The sequence below is a fragment of the Pithys albifrons genome, chromosome 19 (genome assembly GCF_047495875.1).
Source record: "Pithys albifrons albifrons isolate INPA30051 chromosome 19, PitAlb_v1, whole genome shotgun sequence".
Classification (NCBI taxonomy): domain Eukaryota; kingdom Metazoa; phylum Chordata; class Aves; order Passeriformes; family Thamnophilidae; genus Pithys; species Pithys albifrons.
In genome coordinates this window covers 5,809,713-5,825,482 of record NC_092476.1, presented here as the reverse complement: position 1 = coordinate 5,825,482, position 15,770 = coordinate 5,809,713, and the positions used below count along the sequence as shown (strand labels likewise).

Sequence of the window (15,770 nt, the reverse complement as noted above, 5' to 3'; positions counted from 1 at the left end):
AAGATTAACATAACAAATGAAAAAGGTATCTTAATGGTGGAGGCCTTTTAAAATACTTGAACACAATCTTCTAAGCAACATGGGTAACAGAAGACTTAAAAGATATTTGGATAACAAAGAAAAAAAGGTATCTCTTAATAGACATGCAAGTCAAAGTTGCCTCTTCTGAAATTTCCCTCTCTGGGTTTTGGATTAAAAGTAAATGACATTTAGTTGTGAAGCAACTCAGATCAGTTGTTGTTACTTCACCAACATCTGGAAAAATTCCCTACACTACAGTAATTGTGAGATTTTTGTTCAAGTAGCTATTGCTTTTTCAACTTTCAGTATTCACAGATAAAAGTAAGTAGGATCATTTCCAACAGGCTTCAGGATCCTTTATAAAGCAAGAACAAAAATTAGAAAGCCAGAGTGCAAAGGCAAAAAAAAAAGTTACCAAGCAGGGAAAAAATGCAGAGAATGTATTTTATGAGAGCAGCAGCCAAGAACGCCTCACTGGAGAAGCAAGAGATTTCAAAGGTTTTTTTAAAAAAGAAGCATACACACCAGAATATTCCCCTGGGTATGCAGCCCAAGAGAAAACAGATTAGAGAATCCCAATTAACTGCTTTGACAGAACTCCAAACTGAAGTTTAATGCTCACTTAGAAATCCAAATGCTTGAAAAACACCAACTGTCCTGGATACAGATGTGGCTTTTCAGGCACTATTTGGACCATGATTGTCCTCCAAGTGAAATGACAATTTTACAGTAAAACTTTGAGACCAGCACATTCTGCATAACAAACTCAGGCATAATCCTGTGCTTAGTTTGTTCAAGCTGGTGTTGCCAGCAGTAATTTTACAGAAAATGGTAATAAAGCCAGTGATAAACCTTTGGTAAGTTATATTAAAAGATACATTATTTTTTGCCCATGGAAAATAAAGCACTGTGATCAGGATGTCTGCATTAATTAGATTTGTTTAATCATTTTATCACATCAGCTCAGGGATGGGTGGAAGTTGCTCTATGTTATTACTTCTCCAGTATCTGTATTTTTGCATGCAGAATGTGTGATTAGTTGTCCCTGTGACAATGGAGTGACATCCAAGGGTTTTGGATGAAATATGTTCCAGTGAGGATGTGGAGATCCTCCCTGTTCAGCAGAGTTACAGCAAAGAAAACCCATCTCAGGCTGCAGACAGGCCCACTTCTCTGAGTGAGTAACACTTTGCAGAAATGTCACCTGCCTGATGTAAAACACATTTCTGGTGAAACACTGAACAACCAGACCCCCAGATTGCACACAGGAGTTCTAAATAACGCTAACAATCTGTATTTTTGCTGGGTCAGAGACAGAAGCAAACAAGCTGCTGATTGTCTGCTCACACCCCATTTCTAAAACACCCAAGAGTGGCATCTGCATTTATACATTCCAAAGTACCAGCTTTCATTATTTCAAAATGAGGCCTGAACAATAACATGGTCAAAATTATCTTGCATGTTGTTTAAAGATCATTCTTCTCAATAACCTTTTTGCTTTTGATCAACTCGTATTCCCAAAACTTACATTTTGTTCAATCAGCATAGAAGGAACAGAAAGTTGCTTGGAGAGGGAAAAGAAATGTGGGTTTCCCCTCCCCTTTCAATTTGATTCCCAAATTACCACCATTGCATTTTGCTGCAATTCTCTTTCAAGTGAAAATCCCTAAAGAGGTTATAAAGCCAGGCCATTACAGATCAGGCACGATCTGAATTAAACTCCCTAAAACTAGTTCAAGACAAAAATCCTTCCTTGAGATAAAATCCTTGTGTCAGAGAACATCCAGGGAGCAATAAAATAGGGAATGGTGTAAGAAATGCCCCAAAAGATTAATGCTGACATCTTTATATTGAAAGAAAGAACAAACACTTTCTCCTGTTTGCATTCCAATGACTACCTTAGGATGCTACTTAAACGATTTTAATGCAAATGAAGCCTAACAATAAATCCACCAAGAATAACTGAACACTCCACTAACAAGGAAAATTCCTGCAGACAGCATCTTTAAATAACCCTTCTTACCCAGTAAATCTGCCCCTTCATCCACGTCTCCAATTAGGCCAGAGCCAGCAGATGACAGCTCTTCAAAGAGTGACTCTGTGTTCCGGTCAAACGCTTTGTTCTCGATGCCTTTGGTGGGAGTGCTGCTCAGGGAATTCAACACGGCGGGAAAAGGCAGAAAGAAAAATGACACAATGAAGAAAACCTTCTCTGCATTTTTCCCAGTAATTCATTTGTTACCCCCACCAAAACTCAAAAGTAAAACTCTCAGAAGCTTTCAGCTGGCTTACAAGTCCTAGATTCTATTTTCAAATACTACTTTGGCATCAAGATCCCAAACTTGAGATTGCTGATATTGAGCTGGTCAGGATTTTAATAAGTTAAAGCATATCAAGTTTTGGTCTGTAGAAATTCAGCCCCATCAGGACTTAGTCAGCCCAAATGCCTAAAGAATAGACAGCTCAGCCAAACTGGAGGTCATTTAATATAACAGTGCAAGAGAACCAAACAGTCAAGAGGTCAAAATATTCCTCTAGCCAGAGAAGGGGCTCCTTTCACACAAAGCTCTTCCATCATTAACATTTCACTGTACAAGACAATATTTTTCCCCTCTCACCACAAGAATGAAACACACAGACACATAATGTATTTGAAGGACTTTTGACTAGATCCTGAATTGTTTAGGGCTTGCTTAAAAGATCAGGAACCCCCAGCTACTAAAACAGCACTTGTTTGTTTTTTATGGGGCTATAGAGCTTTGGAAAAAAGTGTTACCCTTCACAAGCAAAAGCCTACAAGAAAGCAGACTCAGGCAAAGGTTCTGTCCACCACCACAAATGCTGCAGTATTTGCAAAGTCAGTCATAAATCCAGATTTTAAAGATAGAGGTGAAAACACAAGGGCCCAGCCTGGAAACTGAAAGTACTTTGAAATCTTGATCTAGGGAGAAAAGGCCTTTTGGTACAGACCCTTGGCTTGGAAATATGAAAAGAATATTTTAAGCATTCTTAAGTCTGCTATAGCCTAAAATACCCTCAACACTCATCAGGTATAGCAATAGAATAAAGAACTGTTGTTGCACTTAAAACTTCCTGAGGAATTTGGGGAAATGGGGAAATAAGGTCATGGAAGTAGAAGATTCATTACATAATGCAGGATCTTAGTCTGGTAACATTCCTAAACAAGTTCCAAATTGAAGCTCAGTACCTTGTAAAATTTGTCTTCTTACTCAAGTCACAACACAGAACTTACCTGGAACCTTTATATCCACTGAGATCTTTATCCATATCCAGCTCTGGAGTTGACTCAATGATTGCCTGAACTTCAGATTTTTCTTCATTTTCATTTCCCCCTAAGGCAAAGCAAATGGTGCATCTCCATGAACAAAATCCCCATGACAACAACCACATGTAGTTGTTATTAATCAATAACCAACTCAGTAGACTTCTGATCAAAGACTTATCAGGGTAATTAAATGAGAAAACCTATAGATTTTGACTCTGAAATTTTTAAGTCTCCTGAATTTAACATAAGTCATCCAAGAGTACTTATTTCCTACTATTTCTGCAACTGGAACCAAAATGTCTATAATCTCATTTTGTGTTCCATTTCAAGGAAATATCATAAATAATTCTGATTTTAAAGAAAAAAAGGACTAAAAGTACCAAAACCCAGCAGACTTATCTCATAGCAATATTCTGTATTCCTTAAAATGTTGAGTAAAAAAATCCCAAAGTTTCTCATTTGTCGCACAACAAGATCTTAAATAACTGATTAAACATGAGGTCCATAGTAACCATTCACTAAGAAGTTAAAGCAGCTCACCAGTGGACACATTCCTTGTCTCCTGAGCTGCCTGTACCTCAATATTCTTGCCTACGTCCACCTTCTCATTCCCCATCTCTGCGTCCTTTGCAAGCCCTTCCACATTTTCCTTCTGAGGAGTTTCAGCAGGCAGCACAGGGACATCTGAAGCAGCTGTGGATGCTGGAGTAGTGCACTTGGAGCCTGCTTGGCTGACATCGGAGAGCTCATCCTAAAATTGTGCAGTTACCATTAGAAAATGAACACAAAGTGTTATTAGAAGAGCTGGGCATAGAAACTAAATAATAGAAACCAAAATTATTGTATTTTACTGAAAACTATGCAAATGCAAAGAAACAGGACTAGAAAGAATACTTTAAGCCAGTAGAGTCATTCTTAGACTATGACTGTTTCACTTCTCTTAAGGCATCTATAGCTGCATAAATTGCCTTTATTTCTCATAGTAGTGTTTGATTTCAGCTGATAATTATAGTCACAACTTCAGGCTGCTTTTTGTTAAGTCTTCCAGACAACAAGCAGCATTCCCATATTAATAATCCTTCCATAGCTGCACAATGAACTGCTGAATCTTCCCAAAGCTGCTACAAAACTAACTGTTCCAAATGCACCTGGTATCTTGAATATCTTCTTTAAAAGTAGACCTTGACACATTGATGCAGAACATGGATTTAACTGATATAAAAGTAAAGTATTTAATAGAATCATAATGACAGAGACCTTAAAGACCATCCAGTTGCAACCCCCTGCCATGGGCAGGGACACCTTCCACTAGACCAGGCTGCTCAAAGCCCTGTCCAACCTGGCCTTGAACACTTCCAGGGATTTTTCAAGCACTTCACTCACACTGTTTTTATGGGCTTTCCAGTCTAAACTCCAAGACCTGGATGACACTGGGAATGAGACACAGAACTGCAGTGACTACCAGTCCAGTTAGACCTCAGATCAACTACGGAACATCAGTAAGGATCTCCTTCTTCTTACAAGCTGATTCCTGGCAACAGTTCACTTTACAGTGACACTCTATGAAGACCCACAAGTATGGAATTAATTATGGAATTAATCCAGCTGCTGGACTCCAGATCATGACCATTACTCAGAGCTACACCAGGCACTGGGTGGGAGGACAGGTTGGACTGTGAAACAATTAGATGCCACTACCTGAATATAACAACAGCCCTTTCCTGGACCTTCTCATCTCCTGCACTCACATTTTACCCCTCATCTATGCCCTACACCAGCATCCAGATGTCTTAAGTATGACTTAAACAGCACATGACAGTGAACAACAGCTCACTGCAGACAGCAAAACAAATTGGTCTGTTCAGGCCAGTATTTTCTAGCACACAGTGTTATAGGAATCTTGTTGGGGAAAATAAAGATGAAACTTGAGGCTGGTGTGTGCCAAATGAGGGCAGGATGGTAAGTTTTGATAAAAAGTTCTTTTAGGATTTTCTAAAACCAGAGGTGAAAGCAAAGCTCCTACACAAGTGTGTGATATTTAAAGAGAACGTGTCAGTTATCACATAAAACCCAAACTTGTCAAAGATGAAGCAAGTTTAGATTTTTGTAAAGAACAAATTCACACACTAGGATCCCTTTTCAAGAAGAAAGTGAAACTTAATTTTAAGGTTATTTAAAAAAAACAACACAAGAGATCTGCATATAGACACACATTCTCTCATTTGTCCCTAGTGTAAGATTAGTAAGAATTGTAACTTCTAAATTTTTATTTTTGGAACTTCCTGGAAAGGTAAGATTTTCATTTGTGAGGGCAGGGAGGAAAACACACATTTATGTATAAGTAAAGTTTGTACCCTACAGCTACACCCCCACATGGAATTTACAAGCCCTAGAAACACAATTCAGCATTTTCAAGACCTGCCTATCAATTACCAACAGCTCCCATCCTTTGGTAGGAAATTGCAGAATAACCAGTTATTAATATTTGATATTCTGATGAAAGCATTCAGAAATACAGTCAACTGACAGATGCCCCTAAAGGAATAAAAGAAAAGGAAAAAAATGCTGCACAATTTACCCAATTGCCTTTTGAATTGGTGAAGTTGAGCCACTGGGTAATGATTCATAGTTCAGTGAGCAGATACAGAAGGGAGGAAGTGGTGCCCCTTACCAAGGGGATCCACAGCTCACACAAGAGAGGAATAAAACCTCAGCAGAGCTGTTGGCTCTGTTCAAACATTTCTACATCTTTGTATTCCAAAAGCATCCACTAACTGATGCAGCACAGACTGATCACTGACATTCACACACAAAGCTCAAGAAAACCAGCTTGATAGCACAAGAAAAAACAGTGAATAGAACCAATGAATAGAATGATTCTTAAGGCAATTTAAAATCATCTCATCTATTTTGTATTTTTGACTTTATTATCTACATTTTTATTAGATTACTCTTTGAAAACTACACAGATTAAACTACCATGAATGTTTGTTCTAGAAGTAAAGAGAATGAAAAGCAATTCCATTAAGTGGCACTGAATTAATGAAACTATCTCAAACCCTAAACATTCAAAAGTCAGTGCTGTGTTGACTTTGCAAATCTGACCTTTTTTGGTCATGTTGCTTGAAAAAAATAGCTTGAAAATTCAGTAATTAAATCTGAAGGAGTAACTTCCCTGCAATGCTGTGCAGGAATGAGCAGAAGAAAATGATAGTATATAACTGTGTGTCATCTTACAAGGATATTCAGCAATGTCACTACTGGACAAGCTACAGAATACTCAGGGGTTTTTGCCTGGGTTTCTCCCTGACACCCACCCTTTATGACTCTTCTAGAGGAAACACTGGCCATTAATTAAGTGTTCATGCATGAAGGGAACAGGACAAATTCAAGATCCAAACTCAGGACAAATCACTTTTAAGTGACAAATTTTTAGAATCAAACTCATGCTGCCACTTTAATATATTTATAATTAACTATTAGTTACACTTCCCATTATGCCCATATGATCTCCAGGGGAAAAAAAAGTGGGATCCTACTACTTCTGAATAACTTTAGTTCTTTTAAGTTAAATATTCCCCTGCTAGGTAGGTAGGTACTAAGTTCACTCAGGAGGAAATTCCCACCAGCTGTATGCCTTTCCAGAAATAACAGTACTTCCACAGTCTTCCAAAAAAACTCTTCAAGAAATTTATAGGGAGGATTTACACATTCTGGAGTCCTTCACCCTGCAGATCCTCCTCCTGCTGTGCTGTGAGTGCAGCCCAGTCCTGACTGCCACACTCATCACACTCCAGCACCACTCCCCCGTTTCTCCACTCCTGCAGCTTGTTCTATGCCACCCTCTCACTGCTGGAACACAAAACAATTGCAGGAATTACAGCCAAGCTACATGTAAGGGGATTCACAGTCCCAGGCTAATTTAGGAAAGTGAGGTCATTCTTAACTCTGGCCTACCTACACCACACACCTGGGAGCAGGCAGAGCACTGCCCATGTCCATGTAGTGATCAAAGCTTTCCTTCTAAAGCAGGATTAATCCAGCAGACTGTTCACACTACCTTGTTACATATCCACCATGTACAAACAAGTTGGAACCTTAGGAGAGGGTCCTTAGTCAGAAATAAAAGACCCACTGCTGTGAGTAAGGACAGAACTAACCTGCATTAGCACTAAGAAAATGCAACCAAAACTCTGTTTCTTACAGTAAGAAAGTTCCCTAAAAGCTCATTTCAGTAAACAACATACTTTGCTTACACAAAGGTGACTTAGGGGTTTCCCTTCTCCCTCTCCTCAATTCGGATTTTTTTAGTCCTAACGAGGATCTGTTATGGCAGTTTCTGCTGACACACAAGGCAGCCAAGCTGTGCTCACCTTCAGGCTGGTGTGGGAGCGTGGCTGGCTCAGCTCTTGGAACTTCCAGTGCTCCGATGCAGGTGTTTCTGCTGCTTCTCTCTGAGCCTCGGGCGTGAGAAGGGCATCTCCTGGAGGCAACGGGAAGATGCCCAGTGATATCGGACGCTCCTTCCTGTTGGGAAGGGAGACAAGTCTCATCAGCCATTTCAGATGGTACACAGTGGATCTTCCTCTGAAAAGTCAGCGTGGAAGTGGTGAAATTAGAGGTTCAAACATCCATCACTGTGCTCTAATAAATACACAGTGCATCACACACAGTGCCTAATAATTCCTCATTTCACATGATAGCAAACAGTCAATTTCATGGCTTTAAATAGCAGTTATTGATTTACATTGTAGCTAATCTATAGTAAACAAAAGTTTTATAGAAACTGAATGCAAACCAGAGTCCAAGACAAAAATGTTTTCTTTTTTCAGATTAGTTTTCAGCAGCCACTCTTTTGCACCTTTTTTCCCCAGTGCCATGTAACTTCTACAACAGAAAACAGCTACAACAGAAAACAGCTACATCATCAACTGAAACATTTGTCCAAGTTGTAAACAATCAGCTTCAACTCCACCTCTTCTCCAAACACAGGGTATTTTATTTCTGCAGATCACAGAAATTACATGGATTTGTGTAAGTGCAAGGAACTGGGTCAAGGAATTACTGATGTTAAAGCCAGCTGAGCCAAAAACTGTGTAGTTTTACTCAGGATCAGTTCAACACTCTGCTTCACCCTAAAGCTGCACAAAAGCTTGTTCTAGCAAGGCAAGCTACTTCATCCCAACTCTTCACTCTTTTCACTTCCCTATGGCAAACAGCAGCTGGAAATTCCAAAGGTTTGTATGTTGACCCTTGCAACAAAAATAAAATCCCCAGGTCAGTAGTGTGATCAGTGAACAAAAGGATTCATTCTTCCTGCCAGCAAGAGACAAACCCATTGTGTGCAATGCCATTCATAGGATGCTACAGCCAGCCCTGAAAAGGAAAAATATCAGCCAGGCCTCAAACTGAGATAAAGCAAAGTGTTTGTTCAGGCAGAACAATGTAATGCAGAAAAAAAGGACTGTAATCAACTAGCACAGCTTTAAGTATACTAGAGGCAGAAGATAAAAGTGTGCACAAGGGATGGCAAACTTCTCACATTTTGGCATTATAAAAGGTCAAATCACAGTCACATACACTCTTTTGCAAGGCTTTTCACAATCTAAACATAACCCAGGCAGAATTCCATGCAAGAGTAGTACCTTCATGTGAATCATATGCAAAAACATGACAAGGAGTGCTGAAAACAAAAGCTAAGCATTTTTAAAAATGTTTTTGTTTTGTTTGTTTATTTTGATGGAAGGTTAATGAAGAAAGGATTTTACTCAGCAAATAATCAGTAAACTCCTTTTGGAAAATTCTACATTGCTAAAAACACAATGCTCAAACAGCAAACAATTCTCACTGGCATGAACCTGTCCAGTCCAGGTGTACAAAGATGCTCCTTGTCACAAAAGTCTTTGCAACCAATTCTCACATTGCAGCTGTCTTGGCCTTTCATAAATACTACTCCAGGTTACGTCATTATTTGGAAATTAATTGAGCAGAGCAGGCAGCAAAGTGAGTACAGAAAAATCAGTCAGGGTTACAAAATTAAAGCCATCAGACACTGTTCCAGCATCTGCAAAACTGACTGTGCTGAAAAGTCCTCCTGAGAAACACCGACAGACCTGGATTCCAACAACTCCCACCACTGGAACAGGTTCTGCTTTTCTTTAGATTTCCCACAACTCCAATGCATGTGGAGAACAAAGGACACACCACAGAAGCTGAGATTATGTCAAAAGACAGGCTGAGAGCGTTTCATTGGATAAGTGCAGGGAACAAAAAGGAGCAAGAAAAGCTGCCCTTCAGTGTGCAGGGAGTGCTGATAAAGCACATACTGTGAGAGCCTTGGGCATCCCTCCCCAGGCAGTGGCTCCAGCACCTTTCCTGACTTGCAGGACATGCCACAAAGCTGATCCTCCTTCCAGTCTTCAAAAGAGAGACTATTAAATGCGCAGCGAAAGAGTTCACACCTGGCATCTCTTTTGTTTACAGATTAGTTTTAAATAAGTCTTATAATAAACGTATTTTGATGTGCTAAAACACAGTTCAGGTGCATTGCAAGGCTACACAGTAAATGGAGTTTGCAAAAGAGGCTAATTTTGGAAAAGAAGGTGAGTGTCTGCACTAAAATTAATTATCTGAGTAGACTGAAGCAATTTCCCTTTATTGTACTGGTTGTTGACCTGAAAGCAAAGAACCTCTTGTGCTCCCCTCGTGCCCAAGAAATATCCAAAAATACCACAGTGAGCAGAATTGAAACACGTATTTTAAAAGCTTAAACTAATATTCTGAAGTGATGTACTGAAGCATTCACAGGAACCCTTAGGATAAGCAACCAGATGCTCAGTTCTAAAATCCGACTAGTGTTAAAAAATAGAAATAATTCTTCTACAATTAGATTCCTTCATCCTATATTTTTATTTTTTTTAAATGAATAAAGACTAAGGAACTGAATTCTAGTTCCTGTAATTCCTAAACTAAATTGCTAGAGGCAGGAAAAAGCATTTCCCCAAGCCCCTCAAATCCATTAAATATTCTCCAAGGGAGCAAAAGCACATTACCAAAAAAAAAATCTGTTTCTTAAACCATCTGAATGCTTTAATCTAAAAATTCTCATACAAGTTATTGAACATGGAATTCAATATTTTGCTTTGTGGTTTTTTGGTTTTGTTTGAGTTTTTGTTTGTTTAGAGTGGGGGTTATTTGTTCCGGGTTTGCGTTTTTCTACCCCTTTTAAAACAAGCACAGACTTAGCAACTAGATCAGTCCAAAAAGAGTTACACTTAAAATTTATTTTACTACTTTGTATTTAAATATTCATACAAGTTTATTATCAGCTTTTGGTATAAATTGGTATATCTTCTATGTATTGGCTTTAAACCTTTGGAACAATCCTTCTGTGCTCACAGACCTAAGTTAAAAGCATCCTACCATACAATTTCTACAAGTATTGGGAGGAAAAGTCAGACAGCTGCTCCAGAGAACATTATTTCCCAGCATTTTTTCCTGTTTAAATTAAGTTTACTGCTAAATTTACAACCACAGTTAAAGCACATCAAGCTTTCAGGTCCGAAAGCTGCATTTTCAAACTTTCCCAGCTGTTTTCTATTGGAATTACAGGACTAAAACATGTTGAGATTACTTTTGGTCACAATATCTAATGCATGTCTTCCTGCTACAGCTCCAGGCAAGTAGGACAAACAGAACCTAACTTGAGGGGGGACAGACAGCTGGCAACTTGCCATACAAGTACAGAAACAGAGCAGAGGATAACATTTGGCTGAACAATAGTGAATAGGCTTTAGGAGCTCTAATGCTTAAATAATGAAAGATTTTTTTTTCCCCCGCCAACCAATAATCAGATCTTTTTAAAATGAAGTGATCAGCTAATTACTGGTTTTAGCGTAAATTAATCAATCTTACGTAATTATTTTTGTTTTTCAAAACTGCAATTTAATAGTGCAAAGCCTCAGACTGCAGACATTTATGCTGTAACCTGACAATACACTGAACATGAGCTTTACCCATGACATTAATATTGCAGCTTTTTACAGGTTACAATAAAGCAACATAAGAGCTTTCTACAGAAAAGAGAGATACATGAACTGACCTTGTACTCACTTAAAGGCAATGAATTTGGAGTGTATAAAACATACATTGTCCATGAATACGTTCACAACAAAACCTGATATTTATACATAATTTACACCTCCAATTCATCCTCGCTCTTTCTGTTTGGAAGGAAAACAGAAGGGAAAGAGAAGAGCACAGGAAGCCGGGGTTCAGCGGGTCGGAGTACCTGAGTATCCTTGGGAGGTTCTGCGTCAGCGCTGGCACCCCCGTGGAGATGGAGAAGTGCACGAGCAGCAGAACCGAGAGCGACACGAGGATCGCAGAATTAATGACCACCGCCCCGCCAACGAAGCCAAACACAAACAGCAGCATGCAGCCAGGACTCATGGCGCTGCGCTGGCATGGTGGCACGGCACGCCCGGCACGGCTACGGACAGGCCCACGGTGGATCTGTGCAGGCCAAGGCTGTCATTCAGCCGCTGCCACACAAACAATGCCATCGGCAGCGGCTCCGCTCTCTGCAGCAGCTCCACGGCAATGACATCACCGCTCTCCTCCCCCTCGCCGGAGCATCTATTGCAGCAAGGCAGGGGCACTGCCAGCCCTGGAGTGACTCTCCCTCCTTCCACGCAGAGTTCATAGGCTAGAAAGCTTCAAAATCTGCATAATATATTCACATCAAGCCCTCAGGACGAGCGGGTACCACGCAGGCACCTCCATCACCCCGGACACGAAGCCATGGTGAGATTCCGGCTGGGCCGGGACAGCCGCTGACATTTTCCCAGCCTGCCCGATGCAAACACGCAAAAAAAAGCTGAAATTGTTTTTGGCTAATTAATGTCCAAAGTGTACTCAATGTTTAGCAGCACCACAGCAAAAGCCTCTTTCTACTGATTTCTACCCTGTTCTCTTCCCGCATTCCAATCATACAACAAATCTTTCCGATTCAGCCAAACTGTTGTTGTAGGATTAAAGGACAAAGTCTTGCAAACACAAATGAATGGATTTTTTTCTTTCATTTCAGGGTGAGAGCGTAATAAATAGCTTACCTAATTCTACTGTGTGTTGTGGATTCTAGCTGATCACCCCCTCCTAGCTGATGAAGTTTGGTTCTTTCCAAGTGCTCCATATAATTGTGAATCATCTGTTTAAAAGGACAGAAACAGCAAGAAATATTTAATAACATTTACATTTACTACAACTGCATAATTCTTGACCAATACAATATATTCTCCCCCTGTAATACTAAATAATAACGGCATTTAGAAACCTTAAGGAAATAAAGAAAGAAGCAAAATTATAGTGTGTAAAACCACAAACCAGAAGAGAAGTCCATAATAAATTAAAAAAATTGGAGAACTTCCTTGTGCATTCATGGACAGAAAATATCCTCAGGGTACACAAAGCGCTTGTGATATTTCAAACATGAATTTTGAACAGAAGTACATGATCAAATCCATTTTGGAGTCTAAAACCTTTATGGTTAGTAGATATTAACAATTACTGTGTGACACATAATAGGCACTACAGCCTAATTGCAAAGTACTGCAAAGGTCAGACAATAATGCACCTCAAACATCAACTAGACTGAATGCCAAAAGCAAATAATCAGGTTATTTCTGTAGACAGAAATAAGAAGTCATGATCTCTTTTTTTCTTCTAAAATTCAAAGAAATTTAAGGTTTCTGTATTTTCTAGAAATGAAGCTTGGTTTTAAATTATCTAAGCTGACATCTCATAAAAAAGGACTGAGTGGCTGTGGATTTTTAGTGCTCAAGGAGAGCTCTGCTTGCTCTCGTCCTCACAAGAGACAGCCACAGGCCAACTTGCTGAGTGCTGCAGTCATGACTTATTTAATGAACCCCGACTGCCATCAGCCCAAGGATGCTGCTCTCAGCATGTAACCGATCCAGGACATGCACAGGAAGAAGTAACAGGTATCCCTGCAAGAGGTTCATCTGGACACACATTTCTGAAACCAAAACTGGGAAAGCCTGAGGAGAAGCCTGCATGGCATTTGGTATTTTTAGCATTTCTGCACTCACATTCACAACTGAACAGGGTACTAGGAACAATAAAGCAAGAAATCACAGGTGTACTGCAGAGAAAGTCAATGTACTTTATTCTGAGACATAATCAGGTCACATCTTAAAGGCTTCCTATAGAAAAAATCTATTCTTCAAAACTGTCATTTCTTCTGCTATTCTACAAAGGGTATACACACACTTTATAGTGGCTTTAACAGGCATTTGTACAACCAGTGTTACATAACCTCTTTTCCTGGGGGCAGCTGCACACACCAGGACTGAACTCAGCAGGACCTGGAAATTTAAATCTACGTGTTACTTTCAGTCAAGGCTGATGTGTCCAAGTTTGACCTTCAGATGTCACCAACTTCAGTAGCAGCTTCCCCTCAACTGCCAGCACCAGCTACATACGAATATATATTCTTAGTCTCAGATTTTTCTAATCAATGAACTGGCTTAAGATATCCAGACAAATGGATATTCTACAAATCAGTAACTTATGTTAAGTGCTGTTACATACAGATGCTGGCTTTCCCAGCATTTACCTGAACAAATAAATATAATTCAGACCAGAAAAAAATCTTGCTATTTTTAGAGAAACATTATATAATATACTTGAACTGCTGTCAAAAGCTTACACCATTTATCCTCCAACAAAACAGTGTTTCACTAGGCCATTGCATTTGTTTTCTGATTTTTAATGCCTGCTCACACACACAGAGTCAAACAAAAGAACTGAAAGCCCCACCTCCCACTATCCACATTTATTGCTTTTCTATTTTCAAACAGCCAGAACTAGGTGTTCCAATTGTTCCTTTGCACAGTTTGGCACAAGTTTATTATAATGCAAATTAATTTAGAAATCCCAAGATGGGGAGGAAAAAGCAGTGTATAACTTGGAAAAGCACATCAGACACTCTGCATCCCGTTCCTGGATCCCCCCATCATGGGAAGGAGAGAGATGTTGCTGAGCAGGAGCTGATCTACCTGCAAACATTTCCATTTGCAGCACACCAACTGGTTTCTTGAAATAAAATTTTAAACAGAACAACTGGTGTGCTTTTTAGTCAGTGAACAGAGGCTGAGTGACCAGCACCTCTCCAGGGAACAACTAACACACAGGGGAAAAAAGAATAGGGTCAGTAAAACCTACACAACTTTCATGTTTTGCAAAGTACATGGTTTAACCTACTTTTCCCTCTTCTCTCAGTCTGTTCTTTTGTTTACTGAAACGTCTCATCACATTTATTACCCACAGACAGAAGCTGGAGGGCAGGTCAATGTAAAGGATTGCACAGTTTAGCATTGTCCTGCAGCTGAAAATGAGGCTGAGGGTAAAATAAGCCAATCTGTAGGTCACACATTCAGCATAAAGCACATAAGCCACAGGAACACAAAACCATAATGAAACCCCAAATGGATGTGCAGCTGCAGTGCTGCATGGCAACCTCTCCACAGACACAGGCTCTGTGTGTCTGGGCTGTCCAAAAAATCAGAACAGTGGGACCACATCAAGTCCACTCTCTGCCTTGAGCCAGGAGCCCAAGGATAAAAACTGACAATACTGGAATAGTGTCCACAAGGAGGAGAGTTCCTCACCCCCCCTTCCAACCCATGGCATGGGGGCTCCACAGCTGGTGCTGTACAGTCATGTGTGGATTCTCAACTTCCAGAAGCAATTTAGTTTGAAGGTTGAAATAATAAATTATTGGAAAGTAAGCTTGTTGTAACTGCTCATCTACAATAAAACTTTGAAGACTCACTCCAAAACCACTGGGATTTGAACCAGACTACAGCCAAAGATCTTTTCAATCCAAATGGCCCTCAAGTCTCAGTATATCCTTGAAGTGCTATATCCAAAAAAGGTGTAACAAATTAATGCACTAAAGAATTCTCAGTGCTCCAAATCTGATGAGAAGTTTTGCTGTTTTGAGATTACTCAGCTATCCAAAGAAAAAAGTTTTAATATTACTGACAATTTAAATATAGACTTAAATGGATTTAATTGTTTTCCACTCAGCACAATTCTTACTGAAGTTAAGGCTGAAGGATGTCCACCCCCCTTCTCTTCAATAAAAGCTGCAGTCAATATTTAATCATCCATAACCTTGCACCACTGACAGCTCACTCTGCTGCCTCTGAACTCCACGAGTATGTGAATACAACCAGCTGTTCCAAGGAAGACATCACAAACACTGAACACTTCAGCACTGTTGTAATTAAACACATTGCTCAATTATCATTAGCTGAGGGGATGAAAGATAAACTCAGAACTTGGAAGAATTAAAAGAATTACCCTAGATAGTTAACAACACTTCACGGTTCAGGTGTTAGTTATTTTAGGGCACATGTACAAACTGACTGCCACAAGC

At 39.7% G+C, this 15,770-nt stretch overlaps 1 protein-coding gene across 5 annotated transcripts in view; it reads right to left on the bottom strand.

The window, feature by feature from the left end:
• SPAG9 (sperm associated antigen 9) overlaps positions 1–15,770 on the bottom strand; it is a 62,229-nt gene that overhangs the window by 22,946 nt on the left and 23,513 nt on the right. For 3 of the 5 annotated variants that reach the window (XM_071573438.1, XM_071573439.1, XM_071573443.1), the window contains 5 exons: positions 12,421–12,515; positions 7,681–7,834; positions 3,848–4,058; positions 3,275–3,374; positions 2,045–2,166 (listed from right to left, as the gene is read on the bottom strand). In XM_071573438.1, the coding sequence (XP_071429539.1) occupies positions 2,045–2,166; positions 3,275–3,374; positions 3,848–4,058; positions 7,681–7,834; positions 12,421–12,515 (682 nt within the window). Of the gene's footprint in view, positions 1–2,044; positions 2,167–3,274; positions 3,375–3,847; positions 4,059–7,680; positions 7,835–11,597; positions 11,933–12,420; positions 12,516–15,770 lie in introns of those variants that run through there. The other 2 variants (XM_071573440.1, XM_071573442.1) reach the window with 1 other exon arrangement.